The sequence below is a fragment of the Chrysemys picta genome, chromosome 7 (assembly GCF_011386835.1).
Source record: "Chrysemys picta bellii isolate R12L10 chromosome 7, ASM1138683v2, whole genome shotgun sequence".
NCBI classification, from domain to species: domain Eukaryota; kingdom Metazoa; phylum Chordata; order Testudines; family Emydidae; genus Chrysemys; species Chrysemys picta.
The window spans coordinates 110,124,879-110,150,933 of NC_088797.1; the positions used below are offsets into that span (position 1 = coordinate 110,124,879).

Below are 26,055 nucleotides of genomic sequence, written 5' to 3' on the forward strand. Positions count from 1 at the left end.
CAGGCACTTAGCTAGCATATATTCTCATCTGCCATTTCCTTATTTATCTACTCCAAGGGACCATAAACTCATGTTCTTATGTAGCAGCAGTACAGGCAGTGAGACTGCCTCCCACTCTTCTTGTTTCCAGCTGCTTCTACAGCCTCTAGGCTCTTCCTTCCTAGGCAGCCTACCACCCTAGGGAGTTGTAGAAGCAGCTGGAAATAAGAACAGCCAGCCAGCTAGATCTCCATGGACCACCACCAAACTGTTCTGCAGAGCAAGTCTTTACAATGTTTTAGCGTGTGTGGCTCTGCAGAGCTGAGCATTTTTCTTTTTCTAAAACTACTCTAATCTCACTCCGTGCAAGTTCTAATGAAATCCAGGAGTCCCATCGATTGTGTGTGGGTGGTCGTGTCAGTGGAAAGATCCTGATGTAGAAAACTCAGTCTGCCCCTACCTCACACCTTGTCACTCCTCTTCATTGTCTTCTCTTTCCTTTCTTCTTCCTCTTCCACACTGTGCTGACTTTCACCTACCTCATCATCTTCTCCACACCTTTTTCTCACCATCCTCTTTTCCTTCTCTTACTCCTACCCTGCCACCTTTCCCACCATTTTATAGCTTATGTCCTGCCTTTCCATTACATTATCATTCTATTCTCTCACACTTCCTCTTTTCTCACTTCCTGTTTTCTTGCTATCTTCTCCTCCTCCCATCCCACTCGACTGGACAGTGTCTGTTCTCACCCATGGTATCCCCTTGGCTCCTTCCCATTGCCCTGTCACTCTTTTCAAAGAACAGGTTTGCATTTGCTTATCTTAATCCATGAATGTACAAAGAAGAATTTAAGATTTCTCAGAGTAAGTTGGTAGATACGCAAATGAAGGTGAAACCAAACGTACCTGCCAAGGATGGAGTGAAAATGTATTTGTGTTACATAGTCATTTGTTCCAGTGAGAGTCAGAAAGACACAGGAAAGAATGTTTGGGATACAGTAAAGATTTTGCAGGCATGCTGCTGGTAAGAGCAAAAGGAACCTTTACATGTTATAGGTAGGGAAAGCATGTTGTATCCTTTCATACGATGAATTAGACAAGAGTTCCAAGTTGACTGATGTCTGATTTTGTAATTAACTCTGAACTGAAATCCTCTGACCTTGATGGGGAATAGATTAGAACTAAACACACTGGAGGAGCTACACATTTTTTAGTGTTTCAGATGATGCCTACTTGCCTGCTGTATTTATGTTAATATTCTTCCTAAATATGGTTTGCTTTCTTACACTGGATGTATGAAGTTCATTTAAATAGGAAGCCCAAATAAGTAAACAGTATGATAAGCATCTCAAGCAACCTGAATCCAGCAACATTTAAATTATACAATTAAGTTCAAACAAAATGTACCATTTTTGCAGAGAAGAGGAATAGTGTTTATAATTAAGCCTTTGCTTTATTCACAAGTCCACATTCAATGGAAGAGTGACTCAGTATTCTTCCCAAAGAATGCTTCTGATCTGGGTATTTTTTAAGCAACATTTTATAAAACATGGTACCAAGTATAAATATTGTCCATTTTAACATTTGGTGTTAATACAGCACGTTCCATCTGAGGATGTCAACATGTTTTATAAACACTAATTGACAATTTCACAATATCTTCAAGAGGTACGTACTGCTATATCCCTGTACCAGCCATAAGACAAAACTTCCTCTCATGGCTCTAATGATTAAACTAGCCTGGGTAAATGTTAACCATTTAGTAAACTATACTTTTCTTTTTGGGAGACCCATGGATGCTGCAAATACCCTTGCTTTTATAATGTACAGATTTTTTGTACAGAAAAATGTAACTACCAATATTCATTGCGACATAGCTTTTAAAAATCTATTCATCTTGTCAGATCACACAGATACATTATGGTCCATGCCATTATGCTGTATTTTCTGTAAACATTACAATTAACAATAGCTTTTAGAAATAATATAGTTTAGCAAGAGAAATTTACAATGCCTTGACTCACCTGAGTGTCTATTTTAATTAGTGCAATATCTGCTTTTTCATCAACATCTTTAATTTTGGCTTCGTATGTTGCACCATTCTTCAGCTCCACTTTTACCCTATGTTTATTGGTAACTACATGGGCATTTGTTACTATTAGTCCATCTTCTGAGACAATGAAGCCTGAACCACTAGCAACAGGAACCTCCCTCTTTGTAAAAGGAAGCCTAGAAAATATGGGAAATAAACATTTAAGTTTGAAGAAAATACAGGTTGTTCAGAGATGACAAATCATTTGTGATTATTGTTTCGTTCCAACAAGTATTTGGCACTTTTAAAAATATTTTAGAAAATGTAGTATCATTTATTAAGTATATCCATTAACATTTAATTGGACATGCATTAATCTAGTAACTTCAAAATTTGTGCCAAAATTTTTAAAAAGTGAAACATACTATGTTGCTTAAGTGTGACACATATTTATTATCTTGAATAAATATTATCTTGAAAACAGTGTCATTATTTTATATCCATATATCCGTATATTAACTGATTCTGGCAAGTTTAATCCTTGTGAGCTACAGAAATATAAATCAAAACTGTGTATCTTGTTTACTTGCGAAACAATTCAATATGAACCACAGCCGGGGCTATCTTCTCCACCACATCTGCAATAAAGTTGTATTTGTGCCGTAGGCTGTTAGGATCTTCCTGGCCTGAGAATGGACATAGAAAACACATGTTAGTCTTCAAATGGCAGAAGAAGAATCGTTGCAAAACACTTGCATTAAAAAACACTAGGTAGAGATTACTTTTTAAGAGGAACCATAGAGCCTTGTAATTTTGAGTCTGATCCCCGCCCTAAACCATTCCCCTATCTTTCGGGAAAAATTTTACTGGCAACATAGCCGGTTCATAGGCCAAAGGGGTCTATGGAAAATTCTGAATGGATATGGAACCTCTTTCTATATCCAATGTACTTGCTCTAGAGGGGGGGAGAGCTGTTGGACGGAGTACTAGGCTGGAAGTCAGGAGACTTGGTCTAGTCCCACTTCTGCCACTGACCTTCTGGGTCTCTGTAGGCAAGTCAGTTCATATTTATGTGCCTCCATTTCCCCTCTCACCCTTCTCTGTTCTATTCAGCACAACAGAGACCAATCTCAGTTGAGGCTGCTGTAATACAAATAATATTAACTGAGATTTGAGATTACCTAATTTAGCCTCTACCCTCCGGACCCCTTCATACAGGACTCGGCTGTAACCGCACTGCTTGTAGAGCTGGGAGTATAACTGACTTTTTGGTTCACTGACAGTTCCAAAAATTAAAAAAATTAAAAATAAAATGGTTTGGGTTGAACTGAATCTGAAAACTACCAAAAAAAAAAAAAAAAAAACACAACCTCCAGTGAATTGAAAAATCCATGTTGGGTTGAATGAAACATGTCATTCGATCTGAAACATTTTCTATCTGGTATTTTTAAAGTGCTCGATTCACAAAATGGCCAGAGGAAGTGGCTGGGGTGGTGCCCCCTCCTTGTAACTTTTAGTACAGGGCATTCACCTGGGATGTTAGGGACCCAATTCCCCCATCTGCCTGATGTGGAGAAAGGATTTCAACTCGGGTCTCCCACATTGCAGAAGGGCACCCCAGTCACTGAGGTATGGGATTTTCTGGTATGGCAATCTATCAATCGCTCCTGCTGAAGTGGGTCTATTTTTAATAATTAGTCATTGGAGCAGGACATGAACTTGGGTCTCCCACATCTTAGGTGTGTGCCCTAACCACCAGGTTAGAGTCATTATCACTTTCTCTCTGGCCCAGTGACTAAAGTATTTCATATAAAGTGGAATGGCTTCAACAGGAGAGACAGAAAGACCCATCCCAGAATACCCTATCACCCAGCGTTTACAGCACTTTCCTTTTAGGTGTAAAAGCTGGGTTCAAATCTGTGCTCTGAATCAGGCAGAGGACAGATTTGAACACAGGTCTCCCACGAGACTGCCGTAAGCACTGGGAATTTGGGGAGCCGTGTGCAGCACCATCACACTTACTCCTGCTGGCTGTCCTTTGTGTGGGATAGGCATGCTCAAAGCACACTTACAAGATCAGGAGCTAGAGGTGAGATAGGCAGGGGACCTCCTAATTTGTGAATCTTCCCAAGGCTTGGTACAAGTTAGGTGCCGAGCTGCTGAGGCTATCAGGACTGTGCGCATTCCCCCAACAGAAACATAGGTGCCTGGGGGACAGTAGGCACCTACAGGGTTAGACAAGAGCTGAGTAATACTTTTATGAATGCCACTGGCATCTAAACGCTAGACTTCCGAGCCTAACCGCCACTTTGTGCCTAAGTTCCCCTTGTGAACGTAGCCTCTAGCAAGATTTTCAAAAGAACCTAGGGGGGGTCTAACTTCCATTGGTTCCAATGGGAGTTGGTACCAAGGCACTTTTGACAGTCCTAGTAGGTGCCTCTCTGCATCTTTAGAGGCCCTTTGTGCCCCATGTGGTAAGAGCTTAGCCACCACTGTTTTAATCTCAGGTTTCAGAATGGTAGCTGTGTTAGTCTGTATCAGCAAAAAGAATGAGGAGTCCTTGTGGCACCTTAGAAGCTAACAAATTTATTTGAGCATAAGCTTTCGTGAGTTAAAACCCACTTCATCGGATGCATGCAGTGGAAAATACAGTAGGAAGATATAGATACACAGAGGACATGATAAAATGGGTGTTACCATCATGTCCTCTGTGTATCTATATCTTCCTACTGTATTTTTAACTGCATGCATCCGATGAAGTGGGTTTTAACTCACGAAAGCTTATGCTCAAATAAATTTGTTAGCTTCTAAGGTGCCACAAGGACTCCTCTTTCCTTGTGTTTTAACCTCCGTCTCTTAATCACATCTTGCTACAGTTATAGGACACAGCCTTGTTTCTTGGTACGGGAGTGTTGGGAACAACACATGTGTTCTCTGCATGTGCCTACAGGCAAATACAATTGCTTTGTTTTCATCAATGTGATTGTTTTGATCTCATACACTGATCTCACGTTATAAAGGCACAAAAACTAAATTGTAAAACAGAAAAAGAGACTCTTATAATCCTATAATGTAGTATTTCCCCTTCCCCTTTGTCCTTACTGTAAGTATTTAAAGTATTTTTACCATGTCTGTTTTACATAAGTCATCAATAATATTTCTGCACTGAAAAAAGAGCGTTCCCTGTAAATGTAGTGCAAGGTTCCATAAACAATTTTTTGGTTGTTCTGACCAATTTCCCCAAAACTGTTTAAAGGTCAGAAATACATCACATGGTCTGAAGTAGTGACTGTGGTGGGACTACTGAAATGCCTTAGGCTCTGCCTGTGTGACAGGGATCCCCTCCTTCCTACAGGAACCACACAAAGCTTAATTATTTGGGTTTTGTCCATATGTGAGAGATTTTTGTCCTAATAGAATTAAGCATGTTAATTTCAAACTTTTTTTTACGCACAAATACGTAAGATTTCAGAATAGCAGCCGTGTTAGTCTGTATTCGCAAAAAGAACAGGAGTGCTTGTGGCACCTTAGAGACTAACAAATTTATTTGAACATAAGCTTTCGTGGGCTACATCTGAAGAAGTGGGCTGTAGCCCACGAAAGCTTATGCTCAAATAAATTTGTTAGTCTCTAAGGTGCCACAAGTACTCCTGTTCTTTTTAAAATATGTAAGTTTCCAGTCAAATTTCCTTCATGTTGTAATCCTTTGATCTGTCAAATAGATGAGACTCTAGGACCCTGGTGAGAGATGCAGGACTATTATAATGACTCACTCCAGCACCATACTTGGAGGGGTGTCATCTACAAAAAGTAGATGATTTCTAAGGCAGGAGAGCCAAGCATTGCAGAGACAAAATAAAACCTAGAAGCACTCAGTTCAAGGGGGGAATCTCAGGCTCAGGTTGTTCTTAAAGAATAAAGGAAAGCCCCAGGAAGCCTGGTGAGTTTTATGTCTTCTATTGCAACCGGAGGTGTGATGGCAGCTCAGGTGGGAATGCCCATGCTAGCTTTAATCTAACTAACATGGCTAAAATAGCAGTGAAGCTACAGCAGCATTGGACTCTGGCACAGATTAGCAACACGAATAGGCACCCAAGATTCCAGGCGGGCTTTTACAGACAAGACACTATACCAGCTAGTCTGCGCTGCATCCCTCATCCTTAATTTCTCATATGTTCCTCGCTTCTCCACATCATCATAATATTTGAAGCCTCCAAAGTGCTTTATATAGCAATTTGTTCACTGGACATTTGCAAACAGCAGTAATTACGTACTGAACTATAGTGACAATTCTCAGTTTGAACATAAGAATCTGTATTACAAAGAGAATGTTGGCTAAGATACCAGAGTTATCACCACCTAATCTCTTCCTCAAAGTGCAGCAGGCTCTTGAACTTCAGTTTAGGCCGTCATCAGAACAGGACATAAAGGATGGCTGACTAATGTCTCATCAAAATGAGTTATGTATTGCTTATTGGATAAATTCAGTGCCCACTGAACCACAGCACCATCATCTGTAAAGCTCTGCTGACCAGTTGTATTACCAAGTTATTTTGGAAACTGGGTGAATAAGAATTATAGTTTGGAAGTATTCATTCAAACTAAACAGAAGCTTGACAGATTGTCAGCTTGGATGAGTATTTTGTTTGGCTAAAAAAAAGCCATGGGACACTGCCACTTAAATCAGTTCACTTTTTGTACACCACTTATACAATAACTGGCTATTAATAACAATGTTGTAGGCACTTAGGGCTATATATCCTGTCACTGAGACACATTTAAAACTCCCATTGTTAGAAATGGGAACTGCACAGACAGACAATACGTAGCATTACTGAATTGTTTTCAATCTTTTTTCATTATAACAAATGCATACATGGTAAGGATATTAAAAATCAAATCTGATGAGCCGTCTTGACTTTACATTTGAATCTACAATTTCAAGGAATTTTAGAGCTAAGACTGTCACGGTCTAAAAATTGGCCAATTGTGCAGTCTATAGTTAAACTGCATACATAACCGAAAGGCCAAAATTAAATTCATATTGTGTCTGAAAACATTAGGTAATAAAGACTGAGTCATGGCATGGTGACCTAAATACTTCAGACCCCTCCTTTCCCCTTCTTATGTATTAGAGATTCTTGTGTTGTATAATATGGTTTTGCAACGATGGTTTAAAAATGGAATGGAAGACATATCTGTTTTGTTTTGTTTTTAAATACGTAAACAAAAATCAGAGTGCTATCCAGTGAAAGATTTCATTGATGAATGCTGATCGATTCTTAACAATGTGACTTGGTACCCAGTTAGAAAAACAGTTAGAACAGTGAAAGTAACAGTAATATTAGAAGAGAGACAATTGAGCTATTTTTGCTTACACTGAAAGAAAAATTACAAATATATCAGAAAAAGTGGAACATTAAAAGGGGTATATTCTCCCCTTTATATATCGAATGCTAATGGTCTTTTGGTGAGTATATCACATATTTGCAGGAGTTACTGTATGATCCAACAAGTCTTCACCAGCTCTATTTTCTATGTTCCTACTGTGACATTGTCTGATTAAAATATGACCACATAGATCATCATTTTACCTACCACTGCTATATAATTACAACAAATCTTGTACAAAATATGTCAAGTAAGGTGTCTATGGAAAGGTTATGATTTGCTGAATACGATTATGCTATTTGTATGCATGTATCATTTTTGTATTTAAAGTTATAAGCACTGGGTCTATACCTGTATTTCAAATATGTTGGCTCCTGTGGTAACGCCCACAAGGTATTTAGCCTACACAACTTGAGGGGACTATTCAAGTTAAATGGCTCATCAAGGAACACTTAACTCATAATGGATCAAGGGAGATGCCTATCTACCCTTAATGGACTTTCCTGTGATGGCCTCTACAGGGCCAGCTCCAGGCACCAGCTTGTCAAGCAGGTGCTTGGGGCGGCCACTCCGGAGAGGGGCGGCACGTCCAGCTATTCGGCGGCAATTCGGCAGACAGTCCTTCACTCCGGCTCGGAGTGAAGGACCTTCTGCCACAGATCGCGATCACTGCCTTTTTTTTTTTTTTTTGGGCTGCTTGGGGCGGCCAATACCCTGGAGCCGGCCGTGGGCCTCTACTATGACTAAGTATGCACGGACATATGACTCCAAACACCATCTTGCTTGCTGTAATTTTTCACAGTAAGAACAGTGGGTTTCCCTTCAATTGGCAGAAGCTATAAAAGGCCCTAGAAACATCTCCATTTGGCCTCTTTCCTGCTCAAACCTCTGGACTATGAACTTATACTAATGGGAGCATTCTAACCAAAGGACTGAGGACCTTCCAATGATTTGGAAGCAACCAGAGACTTAACCAGCCAGCAGTTTATTCTATCACTGCTACAAGCCTGATTCAAAACTTTGCAATTATTTACACCAAAGAACACTCTGCACCAAAAAAATAAAAATTATGTGCACAATATTCTGCATGTTTTATTTGTCAATAAATAAATGCAGAGGCTCTGGCATGGCAGTGGGGAGCACAGAACACTGGCTGCATGAAGGTGGGAGACCACTCTGGAGCCGAGACATGGACTGACCCGATCCTGACACAGCACAAGGCCTGGGCCTGCCCAAGAAACAATCCTCTGCACCAGGCACACCAGATGTGGGGCAGGCAGGCTCAACCAGGCAAGTTACAAGCGTGAAGGGGATCAGTGTGGGGGGATCCAGGTGTGGGGGTCAGAGGCTTCTGTGTAGGACAATCTGGGTGCAGGCAGCTCAGTGGGGGATCTAGGTGTGGAGGAATCTGGATGTGCAGAGGCTCGTTGGGAGGGTTCCAGGTGCAGGGGCAATGGGACTCTGCAAGGGCTTCCAGGTGAAGGTGGTTGAGTCTCAGCGGAGGGGTCTGGGTGTGGGGGTCTCAGCAGCAAGTCTGGGTGCTGAGGAGTGAGGCTTGGTGGGGTGAGGGTCTGGGTGCAGCTAGTTGGGGGTCAGTGGCATGGGTGTCTGGATGTGGGAGCTCAGTGTGGTGCAGGGGGGCTCATCACAGTGGGGGCTTGAGTGCAGGGAGCTCAGTGGGGGGTGGTCTGGGGTGCGGGTCCAGAGGCAGGGGGTCTGGGTGCAGGGGGGGGCTCCAGATGCAGGGGTTGAGGTTCAGTGGGGTGGGGTTCAGGTATGGAGGGCTAGGGGGGTTCTGGACGTACTGGCTGAGGCTTGACAGAGGTGTCTGGGTATGGGATGTCCGGATGCACAGGGGTTGGAAGGATGGAGGAGCAGCTCCCCATACAATGACCCCTCCCCTCCGCAGCTGAGCAGTGATGGGGGCAGGAAGCAGGTCAGGCTGCTGAGCTTCCTGCAGCTGAGGGAGGTTTCTGGGGGTGGGTCTGACACAGCCCAGCCACTCCTTGCAGGGGAAGAGAAAGTCCCATCCTCTCCTGCTTCCAGCCCAGCCAGGACTAGCAGCTGATCCTGGCTCAGATGTCCCCAGCCCCGTGGTGATTTACCTCTCTGCTGGCTGCCTAAATCTATGTATATGCACTGCTAGAGAGAGGTGTATGACTGCTCTTGCAGCTTTTCTTTGCTTCCCTGTCAGAAAGTCATTTTTTTGCAGTGAAGCAAAGAAATCTGTGGGGGACATTAATTCTGTGCACATGCAGTGGCGCAGAATTCCCCCAGGAGTAAATATTGTATTTATTTGATTCCTTTAACCAATTTTAACTCTCACCTTTCTTTCTTTTTATAAATAAAGGTTTAGATATTAGATACTAAAGAATCAGCAACAGCATGATTATTGGGCAAGATCTGAGTTGTATATTGACCTGGATATGTGGCTGGTCCTTTGGGATCAGAAGAATCCTTTTGTTTGATGAAATTGGTTTTAAATAACGACTCATCTTTACAGGGCCGGCTCCAGGCACCAGCCCACCAAGCATCTGCTTGGGGCGGCGCCTGGAAGGGGACGGTGCGGCGGGGCGCTCTGGCCCAAGAGCGGGGCCGCGACTGGGCTCGCCGCCCACGCCGCGGCGTTCCCACCGCCAGGAAGAGTGGAGCCGCAGCGGGCTCGCCGCCCTGCCCCCGGTGCTCTGGACGGTCGAGGAGAGCAGGGCCCAGGCCGGGCTCGCCGCCCTCCTCCCGGCGCTCTGGCCGCCAGGGGCTCTCCACTCTCCCCCCGGCGCTCTAGCCTACCGCGCTGGGGGTGTGTGTGTGTGTGGCTTTTTTGCCTAGGGCCCTGCAGAGCCGGCCCTGCATCTTTAAGTCTAGTGCAGTGATAGGCAACCTTTGGTACATGGCCCATCAGGGAAATCCACTGGTGGGCCGGAACAGTTTGTTTACCTGCAGACGCTGCAGGTTCGGCCGATCACAGCTCGGACTGGCTGCAATTCACCGTTCCAGGCCAATGGGGGCTGCAAGAAGCGGTGTGGGCCAAGGGACATGCTGGCTGCCGCTTCCCACAGCCGTCATTGGCCTGGAACGGCAAACCGCGGCCAGTGGGAGCTGCAATTGGCCAAAACTGTGGACGCTGCAGGTAAACAAACCATCCCGGCCTGCCAGTGGATTTCCTTGACGGGCCATGTGCCAAAGGTTGCCGATCCCTGGTCTAGTGTCTTGGTATTGAATCCAGGACTGGAATGCCTAAAGAGATTGTTTTTCTGACTTCTTGTTAGCCAGTGTGGTGAAACAGAAGTTTACTTTTGTTGCAGGTCTGGTATCTCTTATGGGAGAACCACCACCAATTTTGCAGTGTGACTGCTATATTTTTTAAGGGTTTGTCCTGAATTTGGCACTCTCAATTGTGACCCCCAGAGGCAGGGTGACCCCAACCCCAAAGTTTGCTTTTCCTTAAAATGCTGCTTGAACAGCTATTTGTTATGTATGTAAATATATATTTACTATTTCCTATAACAGTGGCAGTGACCACTAAGTACATTTGTTGTTGTATCTTTTGTACCAACAATAAACAGGCTAAACCAAGAGGAAAACAAATCAATAGAAGACATCCACATAGCAGCCTAAATTATCACGTAATCTGAACTCACACAATTGTATATGAACAATAGTTGCTCGTGATTGTATGATTACAAGGTAATTGCTGCAACAGCTAGAGCTGACTGGAAAACCGGGGTGAAAAAAGTCACAACTTTGAGCAATTTTGTTTGTTTCATTGTTCTCCAAATTTTCCAACCAGTTCTAGTGACGGCAAGGAATTCGCAGGAACAGTGAGTGCAAAGAGTGATTTACAGGCTTTTACACGTTCATTTTGCAAACACAAGTATTTCCTGATTTCAAATAATGAAAGGTACTCTCTTTAACTGCAGCATTTTAAAACACTGTATTTTACTATGCCATGACTACCAAAGCAAAAAATACAAACAGACTGGGTTACCATTTTGACTAAAGAGAACATCTCTGAGTTTGGAGGAAGAGACGTTGTATCAGTATCTTATCTAGTTACTCTCACCACTTTCTACCTACAAATATACTTAGAAAACATCATACAGAAGCCCGTAGAGTGTAGGTTCTTACTATTTTTAACTCCTCCTTGTGTCTCATGCTGATATGCATAAGCAGACACCTTTTTAGGGATCCCACTAATAGATAAGGCTTGTAATTCGCTCCCTCTAGATTTCCATTTCTGTGGATCTCTCCCCATTTTTAAACTTTAATTAAATCTAGATTTCTAACCTACATTTGGTCTGGACACTATTGGCTCCATATATATAACCTTTGTGCTTACTTTTTCTTATTTCTTTGTCACACCCTTATTGTTTTTTCCTTCCCACTTGGTATTTCCTTGATGATGTCTTAGGGCTTTGTCTACACTACACAGCTTTTAGCGACATGGCCGTGTCGCTAAAAGTCAGGCAGCGTAAACACTGTTTGTCGGCACTTTTGCTGAAAAAATACTTCCACCCCCTACAAGCAGGGTTCGCGCTGTCGACAGGAGAGCGCTCCTGCAGACAACGAGCCGGTTACACTGCTGCTTGCCGAAGCAAAACTTTTGTCTTGCTTTAAGCCAGGGCCGACTCCAGGCACCAGCCGAGCAAGCTGGTGCTTAGGGCGGCAGTCTGTAGGAGGCGGCATTCCACCCAATCCTAGGGCAGCACGGCCACTTTTTTTTTTTTGGTTCCGCTCCAGCCGCCCTATAGGGGGCAGCGGCGTGAAGGACGGGAGCACCCAGCAGTAAGCCCGGCAGGGCAGCCCGCATCCTTCCCTCCCAGCTGACCAGAGCGGTGCAGAGCCCTCCCAGCAGGGGGCACGGCAGGAGGGGCCGCATGGCAGCACCCCACTGAAGCCCTGGCCAACCCCCTTCTCTCTCTCCCCCCGCTCCCTCCCCCAGCCCCCGCTAGCCAGGGCACATCTGCAGCGCAGGGAGTCCCCCTGCACCCTGGCTCCGGCTGCGCCGCATTTTTGTTTTGGTTTGTTTTGGTTTTTGGTTTTTTTTGCTTGGGGCGGCCGGAAAGCCAGAGCCGGCCCTGCTTTAAGCCCCTGGGAATGACAAAAGTTTTACCGTTTAATTGGCAGTGAAGATAAAGCCTTACACTGAGAGATGAGCCTGAACAAAACTCTGGCTTTGAAAACTTCTGAACTTGGGGAAGTTTGTTTCTTTACAGATCAAACCCATCTCTATTTATAACACACTGTTTATTGGGTTTTGTAATTCTTGTATTGAACTATTACACAATGCCTAATGCCAATGGGGATAGCTAGGGGTGATTTATTAATGAAGTTACACAGATGATCATCAAGTTAGCGATGATTAATTGGTAGATGATGACTGATTGACTAAAACACTAATAGGTTACAACATGAAAATTTCCTGAGGCAACTAATTTTCAAAGAATAATTAGAAAATATCATGGCTCTCTGCACCTGAGCATAAAGAAAATCTCTATTAGCTGTCAGCATGGGGGCCATTTTCAGTGGACTTGCCTTTAGAGGGCAATGCACTCCCACATACTTTACATGAAGTATACCTGTGGCTCTTAACCGTTCCAGTCTACTGCACCCCTTTCAGGAGTTTGATTTGTCTTGGGTACCCCCAAGTTTCACCTCACTTGCTTACAAAAATCACAAAGTTTCAAAAAAGTGTCACAGCACACTATTACTGAAAAATTGCTTACTTTCTCATTTTAACCATATAATTATAAAATAAATCAATTGGAATATAGATATTGTACTTACATTTCAGCATACAGAGCAATATAAACAAGTCATTGTCTGTATGAAATTTTAGTTTGTACTGACTTTACTAGTGCTTTTTATGTTGCCTGTTGTAAAACTAGGCAAATATCTAGATGAGTTGATGTACTCCCTGGAAGACCTCTGCATATCCCAAGGGTACGCATACCCTGGGATGAGAACCATTGCTGTATACTACAACTGTGAAAGTCAAGTATTTGAAATCATTGTCCACAGTAACTCTCCAATGACAACCTATCTTTTATAAAAAGATAAGCCAAAGAGCATATCTGGATCTAGATTTATGTTAGATTTAGGTTGAGGCTGAACTAGGGTTCAAAGCTATAGTGTTTAGTAGAGCCAATATCTTGCAAGCTGTTTTAAGATTTTGGCCCAAACTAGAAGGGAGCTTTGGAGATCATTTACTCTTATGAGATTTCCATCTCGCGTGTTGGAATTCTTATGATATGAGCTGCTCGTGTGAGCTTCTCGGGCTGGGATGATTTAGTTGGGAATTGGTCCTGCTTTGAGCAGGGGGTTGGACTAGATGACCTCCGGAGGTCCCTTCCAACTCTGATATTCTATGATTCTCATCATCTTGGGCCGAAACTCAGGAGGACCCCCTCCCTCCCCATTCAGACTCCCTCCCACCCCATCCAGTTCTGAATCCTACCTGGCACCAGAACTGCAGGGGTTGGGTTCCATCCAATACCCTGTGGGCAGGTGGCAAGTTGATGTCTGTGACCACTATTATTGATCAGCCTCCTATATCTAGGAGTTGCACTCCACCTCAGCTAATATATGCTAAAACAGCCTATTACCGCCTCATCTTCCCTCTCCACTTTTTACTTGTTTATTTCACCCACATTACATAAAGTGTAAGCAGTTTGGCGTGGCGACAGTCATTTACAGTGTGTTTATACAGTAACTCCACAAACCTTATCAGGTAAAGGTCTCTATGGACCACAAACATTCATACCCTACCTTCAAAAACTTGACAGATTTAGACTGAAGGTTTAACCCATCACTGATCTTTGCATTTCCTAGCACAGAGTAACAGAGTGCTGGAACAGCAAGTGACCAGTATGGATTCTAAGCAGAGACTTCAGAAAAGAAACAACGCAGTCAGTCAACACTAGCAATAAAGGGGATGGGAACATTTGGGTGAACAATTTCATTTCATCCAAACCTCTGGACACTTCAAGAAAGGGAAAGACAATGAAAGATTCTCATACTTTATAGTCTAGTGGTTAGGGCACTAGATTGGAATGTAAGAAATCCCAAGTTCAAGGCCTTGCTCTGCCTGATTCAGGGCATAGTTTTCATCGCAGAACACTCTGAATCAGGTCAGTTAGTGTGTGGCAAAACGGGGTGTGACTCTACAGAACACTAACTGGCCATGTGGTCAGTACATCATGTACTAAAAGTTCTGCAGTGTGCTTTGAAGTAGTGCTGTTTCAAACAGGAGGGTAAACCAGAGAGCCCTGTACCCAAAAAACCTTTCCAAACCAAAAAGCTTAGGTTTCAATCTGAAAACAGACATTAGACAATTCCATTTTTGTGAAAACCTTGAAAAGGTTTTGTTTCAATATGGAACCAAAACAAACTTTGAAACCTCAAACTGCTGCAAAACAGAATGGTCATCCTCTGGACAGCTCTGATTATCAGTACTCTTATTAAAACAAAAATAAAAGATAGTATACATGCATATACGTGCTAATTGTTTGAAGCATCCTCTTTGAAATATATGTGTCTAAGTGTAGTTTTGAACTTGAAAAAGATTTCCTCTACCACCAACACTCTGGTGCTTTCAATGAAATAATGGTCTTGGGGTTTTTTGTTTTTGTTTAGGACTCGTTGTGAAGCAGTAGCATCCTCAATGAAAAGGTTTGGTTTCAAGAGTGTTTTTCCTTCATTCATCAGAACCATTGTTAACACCACAGATCTGTGCGCTCAGCAGCAGATCCCGTGGTAGGCTAAAACCAGCCTGGTGCCTGGTAGCCCTTCAGAGAGTAAGGCTCAGATCAAAGGATTAATCTGTTTTTCCTTTTTAACTCTACAGTTATCAAAATTCTTTCCAGGAGGTCCTTGTACACTATAAAGAATAAAAGCTTATACCACAGCATCCTGCTATAGTGTCTACTGATAAGCTACAAACAGTATCAGTTTTGCACAAGCAAATCGACTATTGCTTCATTTACCTGCTACTTGTTTAACATTACATACACACTGTGGTTATAGGCCCCAATTCAGCAAAGTAGTTAAACACATGCTTAACTTAGACACATGCTTAAACCCAACTGAAGTCACAATACTCCCAGCATAAATGAAGTCAATAGGACCAGAGCACACAATTATGTGCTTTGTTTGAATAAGGATGATTGCTGATTCGGGGCCACAGAACCTTAAAATGTTATCCATCCTGTAGGTGATTTCCAACTCTGTGGGGAAAATTCCACTGAAGAATGAGTTGCATTCTAAAATGTCTATTCATCCAGGACAGCTGTATTTTAAAGCTCTGTAACTGTAGTTTTTTGTTTGTTTGTTTTTAAAGTACAGCGTATTTATTTAGCTGACAGTGAAAGGTACTTACTGCTCCATTGGAAAGTAAAGAAAAATCGTATTTGAAATTTTTCTCCCCATCTCTTCCATTTTATCTTTAAAATTACATCAAACTGTAAACCGTAATATTCCACGTACTATTGAAGGATAAATTGTGTAATCCACTATAAAGGAAAATGCAAGGGCGGTATTAAGAAAACAAGGAGCAGCAATTTACATGTTGTAAAGACAACCCACTTATCCAACAGCATAAATAAAGATCACAGGAAGGGGTTTTGAGATGGTCGTCTGTCAATACTGCCAGCATTATTATGCTAACAAACTAGAGAGAACAACCTAAAGAGATTTCACTGACAATTGCTTAGGAGGAAATAGCTACACCCATCACATAATATCCCTAACAAAGAATATACTTGCATAACAGAGTGTACCATGACGATGTTTCAAGTGTCCTATTCAAGTGAATAATAAATTGAGCAAAATCTAGTATTCACTTAATCAAACATTTCCTGAAGCTAGAAACTCTATAGGATTAGTGGAGGTTTTAAAGTAAAGCTTCTTGTTTGGTGTCAACACAATCTTCAGCAGAGTGTATGCACTGTATTCTCATCTTCATAATATTTACATGAGGATCAATTATTTCTTGGCTAGCTCTCAGTAATCTGTCACATGGCCTGATCAGGCCCCTATGAATGTCAGCCTCAAAACTCTTGCTTCCTTTGTGGATAAAAAACACTGGTGTCTAACTGTAGTCTGTTTCATTGTTTCATGGTTAAACACAGGAATCTATACCAAAGGCTATAAAACTAAATAGCTCCCACAACTTCTGACTGGAGGCAGAATTAGGGTGACCTGATAAAATCGGGACTGCCCCGATATTTAGGCGTTTGTCCCGCGTCCCGACTGATGTTTGGTCGGGACGCAATTTGTCCCGATATTTCGCACTCCTGTTTTTTTTAGTTCCCTATCTGGTCACCCTAGGCAGAAGGACTGAAAGGATGAGTTGAGGGTTGGGCAGGCAGGAAGTTCTAACATGAATTTTACCACAGGCTTGCTGTGGGGTGCTGGATAGTTCACTTTACCACTCTGCACTTCAGTTCTTCCTCTCCCCCAAACTATAACATGGACAGTAAAGTTTACCCACCTCAAAGGGGTCTAACAAGGAGTAGTGCTTTGAAGACAAATTATTAAGGAACAAGCATAGGTACTGGACATTTACTAATAATCATGTTATGTAAACAACATAACATAGGCAATGCTCTTGCATATTTATAAAACTGGAGTCAAAATGTGCAAACGTCTTTAGAGAAATTAATTATCCACCACAGAAGTCTTAGAAGAATTTGTTATTTCAGTTCCATGAATTACTCTAGGTTCTTAGTCAGGATGAAATAGACCTCTGTGGACACATGCCTACTACTGACACCCACCCCATGCAAATATTGTATCTCCTTATCACTGAATAGAAGTGATAAATGTCCACCCTGGGATAAAGTGCCTATGGCTTTCTTATTGAGTATTATATTGTATTATTTGGCTAGGATTTTAATGATGTATTTTAAGCAGGAGATCTTCCCACCACTAATATGAAAGCTACCGTTAGTGGTGTATGAATCAGGGAAACATCCTTATGATTATGACGCTTACTGAAAATTAACATCAGGATTGCTAGATAAACATTTTTTTGCTGAAAGAAGTGTGTCTCTTGGTTATGGCTGGGATTCAGGACTTCTCAGCTATGCTACTGACTCACTGTGAAATCATGGAAGTGTCATTTATCCTCTTAATATTACAAGTTTATCTTTAAAATGAAGTATGCTCAGGCTTAACTAATGCTTGGAGAACCTCAGATGAAGCTGCTATATAAATGCTCAAAGCCTACAGAAATTCTTCTTTAAACTGTGCAGCATTAGTGTGCCATCAAAACAATCTAAAAGTTACATCAGTGGAAACATCCACGTCAAACCCATTGATTTTCAAATCAATGAGGGAGACACATTGGGATGATTAAATGGAAAGAAACTGCAGAGCACAGTGACAAACAACTAAAATAAATCAGAAGTGAAAGACCCTTATTGTAAATGTAAGTGGTGAGGGGGAGAGCTGGACTTCCATAGTGGAAAAAACAATAGAAATGGAGCTTAACTGTCCAACGGTTGTCCCACTCCCTGGCCTTATGTACCCCCAGAAAGTTCTGTTCAGATGCAACATCTGGACCAGAGCTAGGAAAAAGCTAAACAGGCAGAAGAAAGATATTCAGGACAAGGGTGAAGCATATTGAACTGGAAAACATCACTGAGGAAAACCTGCCTGAAATAGAAATATTAAGACATGTACTTTTGGTTGATGTGGAAAAGGATCTGCAATAGATCCTGCAGACAGAAGCAATGAGCACTTCAGCCAGCAGGATTCAAAGCAGACGTGTCATTTTCTTTTCTGCAGAATTCTGAAAACACGATGGATGAGTCAGCAATCATTCCGCCTTCTCCTTTTTCCACTCTGCTCAGTTTATAGCATTTAAAGCTTCCAATTCGGGTCAACATCCTATTCTCCTTCCCAGTTCCATACTCCTCATAAGAGAATGAATACAAAACCCATTTAAATGGGCAAGTTTACCTATTCCAAATGTAAACAAAAGTGTTATCCAGAACATTTCTCTTAACTCAGGGGGGAGGGATAGCTCAGTGGTTTGAGCACTGGCCTGCTAAACCCAGGGTTGAGAGTTCAAACCACTTAGGGATCTGGGGCAAAAATCAGTACTTGGTCCTGCTAGTGAAGGCAGGGGGCTGGACTCGATGACCTTTCAAGGTCCCTTCCAGGTCAAGGAGATATCCTATTCAAAAAAGATTATCTCCATTAAAAAACTAAGGTCACATTCTGAAGGCATTAGACTTTTGCATTTAACAGATGTCCCTATTTTGGGGAGACTGATTTTTTTTTTTCATTTTCTAGGAATATTTGGTTATCAAAAGCAAGAAAGCAGAGGAAAAAACACAAACTCAACTTTTGCATAGTTTCCCTTAATGGCAGAAGTTAAAGACGCTCAGATAAATTACTATGCTAAAAAGCTTGATGTCCCAGAAGCAGATAGGACCGTAGTCTTATCTGAAGATTTTATAGCTATTGTGTAACAGCCACAAGGTATTTTTATTACTATAATCTATTCTTATATAGCACTTTTCATCCATAGATCTATGCTACTTTACTTCCTTCAGGGCCCACATTCATTCTTTCCCCATGTTATTTTCAAACTGAAATAGTCTCTTTGCCTACCGCTAATTACTAAACCCCAGGAAATCAGGAAGTGATAGGTGCGTTTATTGCAATAAAAAGGTCAGGGATAGGCATCAAATTGAAAGAAGTAAGGTGTACAGAAAAGCTTGCATACCTCGACCTATTTTGCAGAAATTTCAAAAATGTATGTTCTACTCTGGAAAATGATTTACTCATTTCTTTAAAAAACACACATATCCAAGTAAGCAAGGCATTAAGCATGGATGCCTTAAAAATTAAAGTGTATTTACTAATTCCAACTACCATGTAAACCATTTCTAAACTTGGTATCATCCATGTTTCCGGTAACACCTTACAAATAGCTCATTGTGGAGAAGTTATGCAAGTCCGTAGAACTGGATTTCAAACTCTGGTGATGCAAAGAATATATTTTCAGGGATCACACCTGAACTTTGAAAAGATGAAAATACAGCATAAAGTGAGACCAATTAAGTATATTATAAGCAGTCTGTCAAAAAAAAAAAAAATACTAAACTTGTGCTTAACCTTACCACCAATAGTCCCACGAATAGGTATAAATACTTTTCTTAATGGGGCTACTATACCCATTCGTGGGACTATTGGTGGTAAGGTTAAGCATGTTTTAGAGCAGTGGTCACCAACCAGTCGATCGCAATCTCCAGCGGCACAGTGTGGCTGCCATTAAGGCAGACTCTCTGCCTAACCCAGCCCCACGCCGCTCCCAGAAGCGACCAGCGCAACCCCAGGGATGGGGGGCACGGGTCTCCCTCTGTGCTCTGCTCCTGCAAGCATCAACCCCGCAGCTCCCATTAGCCGGGAGAGCTGCGGGGGCAGTGCTTGTAGAGAGGGGCAGCACATGGAGCCACGTACCCCCACGGGCCCCCCACCCAGGGCCGCAGGGATGTGTTGGCCCCTTCTGGGAGCGGTGTGGATCCAGGGTAGGCAAAGAGCCTGCCTTAGCCTTCCTGTGCCCACTGCAGACTGGGAAATGCCGGAGGTAAGTGCTGCCCAGCGGGAGGCTGCACCCCAAACCCCAGCCCTGACCCCCCTCCCAGAGCCAGCACCCTGTACCCCTGCCTGCACCCCAATACTCTGCCCCAGCCCAGAGCACCTTCCCAGACCCAGCACCCTATACCCCCTCCTTCACCCCAACACTCTACTCCAGCCCTGACTCCCTTCCAGAGCCAGCATACCATACCCCCTCCTGCATCCCAACACTGCCCCAGCCCGGACCCCCCTCCCAGAGCCAGCACCCCAACACTCTGCTCCAGCCTGGAACCCCCTCCTGCCCCCAAACTCCCTCCTAGAGCTTGCACCCCTCACCCTCTCCTGCACTCCAACCCTCTGCTCCAGGCTCAGCTCAGAGCCCCCTCACACACTGCGAACCCCTCAGCCCTAGCCCAGAGCCCGCACCCTCTCCCGAACCCCAACCCCTCTGCCCCATCCCAGTGAAAGTGAGTGAGGGTGGGGAAGAGTGAGTGATGGAGGGGGGGGGGATGGAGTGAGCAGGTCGGGACTTCAGGGAAGGGGTGGGGCCTCAGGGAAGGGTAGATCCTGGGTTGCCCTTAGATTCAAAAAGTGATCCTGGGCATATAAATGTTGGAGACAACTGTTTTAGAGGACTGAGGTGTACATTCAGAGGTCTGACTTTCCTATTTCATTTTCCTTCTAAAGACAAGGTGGGTGAAGTAATATCTTTTATTGGGTCAACTTCGTTGGTGGGAGACACAAGCTTTCGAGCTTTCACATAGCTCTTCTTCTCCAGAGCTCCGTGGCTAGAACACGACTGCGTATTTTATTTATAGGTATTTATTCAATTAATTTTCCTTTACAAATGACTTCCCCCAGAAATAGAGCACTTCCATGGCAGAGCATTCATAAGGCGTTACACAACCCAAGCAGTTTAAGAGTGTCAGTTGGCCTTCAACCTTGTGCCTTTTACCACCAGCCAAGGTGTGCTAGAATAATCCAGAAATGCAAAGCCTAGCATGTCTGACTGCCTAATTCATCTTCACTGTTTGTGAGACTGTAGCTATCGGGCACAAAAATCTTCTCACTTCATGGATTCCAAAAACTACAGCAGTAATGAACTGTGCTATTTATTACAATGTAGATTTTGTTTTTTTAATCTGTAGATTATATGATCAGCTGGTGTAAATTAAGGCAATTCACTGTAGTGCTTCTCCAGTACAGGGAAGTCAGATTTTTTAAAGAAGTGAAAGTCCTTCTCCTAAATTAAGACACATGAGCAAAGTCAGGAAACACATGCACCTGCAACCCCATAAAGAACCCTCTTTTCTTTTCCCACATTCTGAAGCCAAATCACTACAATAGTGCAATGCATTCACTTTCTGACTGGACCCAATTGTATACTCCCTTGTGTACTTGTATTACACCCAGGCAGGCCAGGGATCCCAGAGGCTCCATCAGTTTGAGGAGAGGGGGGAGGAAAGAGTGGCCCAAACTTTATTTCAACAGAATTTCAAAGAGATTTTGCATGCCATTCACAGATTCTATTTCCAACATTACCCTCCAAGCACACACAAGCTCTATTTGCAAAAATTATTTTCCAAGGTCTCCAATTTCTTGGACAGCACAATATTTTCCATGAACAGTGAGACTATAACATGCCCCACCACATTCAAATGCCACTTTTTAAAGTTATTGCTGCTTACTCTTGGTTTTTATATATTCCTGTAAGGTGCTCTTAAATTTCAAATCAAGGGGGATAAAAGGATTAAGTCCAACCCTCCAAAGCTTCATTTGCTGATAAGGACCTGAAGGAAAGCCTACAGTAACTCCAAAACTGCTGCTGACTCCCAAGAAGGAAGGATTAGAACAGGAAGGGGGTAAAAGGTGAACTACTTCAGACAATCCACTTCACTTAATCTGAAAACTTGGCTTCAGAGACATTTCAATACCCAGAGTTTGGGAATGCCTTCTGTTCTTCAGGAAATATTTTGTTGTTGTATTTCCACTACACAAAATAACTCCCTACTGAGGTAAGAAAGACCTAGACAAGAGGGAGAGAGAAGAAAAATCAAATTCAGGCCACCTAGATAGAGTAAGATGTAGCCACAATGGGAGGAGAGGAGGAGAAGAAAGCTATGTCAATTATTCTCTTGGCTCTAAAGCTCTATTTTGTGCACACATTGTATTCAAACCCCCAGCCTAACATAGATAATTTTTGTGGATTTAGTGTGTACTAAGTAACCTATAGAGTTCTCTTAAAATCTCTCCAGAATGCTAAACATGACATATCTATTATTATCTTCAGGAAAACAGCTGAAAGCTCAGTTCACAACAAACAATATCAGCTTTCCCCCTTGATAAATATCTGGCTGAGTTCTTGACCTTCCCAGATTTCTCAGCTGAGTTTCTCTTCCTGCTCTGACTATTCATTTCTGCAATGCTTTCCACTGCCAAAACCATTCAGCCACTTCAGTCCTATAAGCTAAAGAATTTAAGTAGTTCCCTTTACTGTTCTTTCCCATCGTTTGAAAACGACAGAGAAATGAGAACTATGCAGCAAAGTACTCAGAATTAATGACAAATGGTTATTGACCTTCCATTTAAATCATTCTGCCAGATAATTATAGTGTGTTATTTGGACAAGATGTATGGCTATAGTGCATTTCAAAATATCAAAATCAGTCAGATTTAGCGCTGAATAAACTTCTTCCATTTCTGAAGCTATGAAAGGAAGATGTGCTAACTGGAGGTTATAAAATTCAGTAAACCATAAAGCTGGGCTGTGCAGGACACAGAGCTTTCTCAGGGTCTGGTCTGAGACAAACTCCCAGAAAAACTAAGGCTACATCTACACTACAGGGGGGAGTCGATTTAAGATACACAAATTCAGCTACGTGAATAGCGTAGCTGAATTCGACGTATCGCAGCCGACTTACCCCGCTGTGAGGACGGCGGCAAAATCGACCTCTGCGGCTTCCTGTCGACGGCGCTTACTCCCACCTCCGCTGGTGGAGTAAGAGCGTCGATTCGGGGATCGATTGTCGCGTCCCAACCGGACGCGATAAATCGATCCCCGAGAGGTCGATTTCTACCCGCCGATTCAGGCAGGTAGTGTAGACCTAGCCTAAGGAACATCCCAAACCTCACTCCCTTCTGCTCTCAGTGTAAGGCACACGTCTTCAATCTGCCTTCTCTAATATAAACATAGGGCAGCATATACATTTTTAAATGACACAAAACAAAACCCTACCAAAACATAACCTTGCACTGCACACACAATCCTTCCCCTGGGGAGGGAATGAGAGAATGGAGGAACCACCTGTGACACTGTTAGTCACACTGCCTAATGCACTATTGAAAGGCACTCACATCCCACAGTGATGAGGGCAGTATAAGAACCTACATAGAATAGAAGGCGGAGTCCTAATTAGGGTGACCAGATAGCAAGTGTGAAAAATCAGGGGAGGGGCAGATAAGAGGAGCCTATATAAGACAAAGCCCCAAATATCGGGACTGTCCCTATAAACTTGGGATATCTGGTCACCCTAGTCCTAATGTTCCAGAACAAGGGCTGTTAGAAAAGGGTTAATATTTTTTACGTATCGGGGGGTAGCCGTGTTAGTCTGTATCTACAAAAACAACAAGGAGTCTGGTGGCACCTTAAAGACTAACAGATTTATTTGGGCATAAGCTTTCGTGAGTAAAAACCTCACTTCTTCGGATGCATAGAGTGAAAGTTACAGATGCAGGCATTATATACTGACACATGGAGAGCAGGGAGTTACTAATATTTTTTACAACATTCACAAGAAAGTTTCTATCCTTCCTACTAGATGCAAATGTTAAAAACAATCCTAATTTGTCCAAACTTTATGCTGTACCCTCATAAGAATGTCAAGCAAGGATACAAAATTGTGTGAGATGCTGTCAGCCTTGTGCCTTGTCCCTACGAATGCCTCTAACTGTATAATGGGAGAAACAACAGCAAAAAGAAAAATGATATTGTGTGTATGAAATAGAATATCAGAACCCAGAGAAAGGCTAGTACAGATGCAAGTTATGCAGCATTGTGTCCCAAGACTCCTGGGACAAGTAAAAGAATATTTATAACAGCCAGGGAACCAAAATATAGGATGTACAAAATTAAGTACATTTCATTTTTTCCTGATGCTGGTCCATGTACCGAGACCAAGAGGTGAGCAGGTTTTCTGAGCTGAGGACCTTTCGTGGAGAACAAGACAGAGCTAGTAATTTCATATCCCACAAAACTAAAGATGGGATAGAATTTCCTACATGCTTTCCTGGGAAATAACTGGTGGAAAAGTTGTTCTGTATGGTCAGCAGCTGCATACCTTCAGATGACTTAAAGAAAAAGGGGATTTTGAACATAGTACTTGACTGTTTGCACTATGGATTATTTTATATCAGTTGTTAAAATGACCCAATATTATGTAAAAAGTTTTTGTATTTTCTGAATTTGAAGGAAACTTTTACACACATACTGCTGTGTTTCCTTATGCAATTCAAGATATACTCAGTACATTTATTCCGCAAATAAAAGTCATGAACCCAATGAAGTGGGGTTTAGCCCACGCAAGCTTATGCTCAAATAAATTTGTTAGTCTTTAAGATGCCACAAGTACTCCTGTTCTTTTTCCGGATACAGACTAACACGGCTGCTACTCTGAAATAAAAGACTGTTATCGGATTTCTCCGTCCCCTAATTTTATAGTTAGGAAACCCAACTTCATTGGGTATGAATAAAAAAAACCTCCTTGTTAGCAATGGGATTGAAAAAAAAACAAACACAAAGCCACAGCTAAAGTTTTACAAGTATTGCAGTAGGCAATGCTGGCTTTATCAGACATCGCCAGAAGCCTCCCTCCCTTCTCGCCTGCCTACTCCCTGTTTTGGGATTTTTTACATTTGAAACATTTTTTGCTTGCAACAACATTTGCTCTGTACCAGGGATGAGATGTCACACAACTGGTCTGCTTTTCCAGCACCTCCCTTTTGTTCTCATTGATACAGACATCAAACAAAGCACTAATCCAAAGTGCTACAGGAGCAGAACGATGATCATTTCTGGATATTTGATTTTTTTTTTTTAATTTACCTAAAAAGTTAATTTTTAGATTTTCTACTGAAAATGTAAGACTATGAATTGAATGAGTCAATTCAGGGTTATGCAGATAAAGCATAAGCAACAGCAGAGTTTTATTTCTCTAGTGCTCAAACACAGCCCAAATTCTGTGACCATTCTGCAAAAAGATCATGAGACAACAATATTGTTTTCATGAATTGAGATCTAAAATCAAAGGCTTATATTCTACTGAGGAAATGAAAGCTTTGAGTGTTTGCTAATGTTAACTGGTTGAGATAGTTCTATTAGAATACGGTATAGCTTTTAAATTTAGAAGTACAAAATTCAGATCTCACTTTTCCGCGTGTGTATCAAATATGATGCTCCTGGACCATTAAAGTAAGATTTGTATAACCACTGCATTTATATCACTCACTTCTGAAACCTGTATCACTCACAACCCATATCACTCACTTCTGAAACTCAACACCTATTCCACAGAAGTTTTTCACTCAGAGCTGGAATAGACATGCACTGAGCCACATAGATATTCTTTTACTGGACAGGAAAGAGTAAAACATTCAAACAGTTGCAGATGTTTCTGTGGAGAAAGATGATGAAAAGTTTCTGCAAGCTTTTTATCAGAATGATTGACCTCAAGGGGAACAGCATCTGAATCACTAAACATGACTAATATTTTAGAAACTGAGCCATATATTTTATCCTATTTATCCAAAAGTGATGGGTAGTTTGGAAGGGATATAAATCCTTATGATCCAGGGTTTAACAATCACTAACTGTAAGTGATTAAGATGAAACCTTCCAGAGGAATGGGGGGACAGATTATCCCACTCCTGCCTAAGGATGGGTTTGGAGGAGATGCTGCATATTCCTTTGAAGTGTATGGTACTAGCCACTGTTAGAGACTTGAAACTAGACTACATGGACTATAGGTCTGAATCAGTATGGCAATTCCATGTACAAGAGTATAATACAGTTCT

At 42.3% G+C, this 26,055-nt stretch overlaps 1 protein-coding gene across 1 annotated transcript in view; it reads right to left on the reverse strand.

Annotated features, from left to right (window-relative positions):
- The window catches only part of HTRA1 (HtrA serine peptidase 1), a 47,795-nt gene that overhangs the window by 18,178 nt on the left and 3,562 nt on the right, over positions 1-26,055 (reverse strand). Inside the window, exons 2-3 of the mRNA XM_005305903.4 lie at positions 2,597-2,696; positions 2,003-2,207 (exon numbers count right to left, since the gene is read on the reverse strand). Of these exons, the coding sequence (XP_005305960.1) occupies positions 2,003-2,207; positions 2,597-2,696 (305 nt within the window). The remainder of the gene's footprint in view (positions 1-2,002; positions 2,208-2,596; positions 2,697-26,055) is intronic.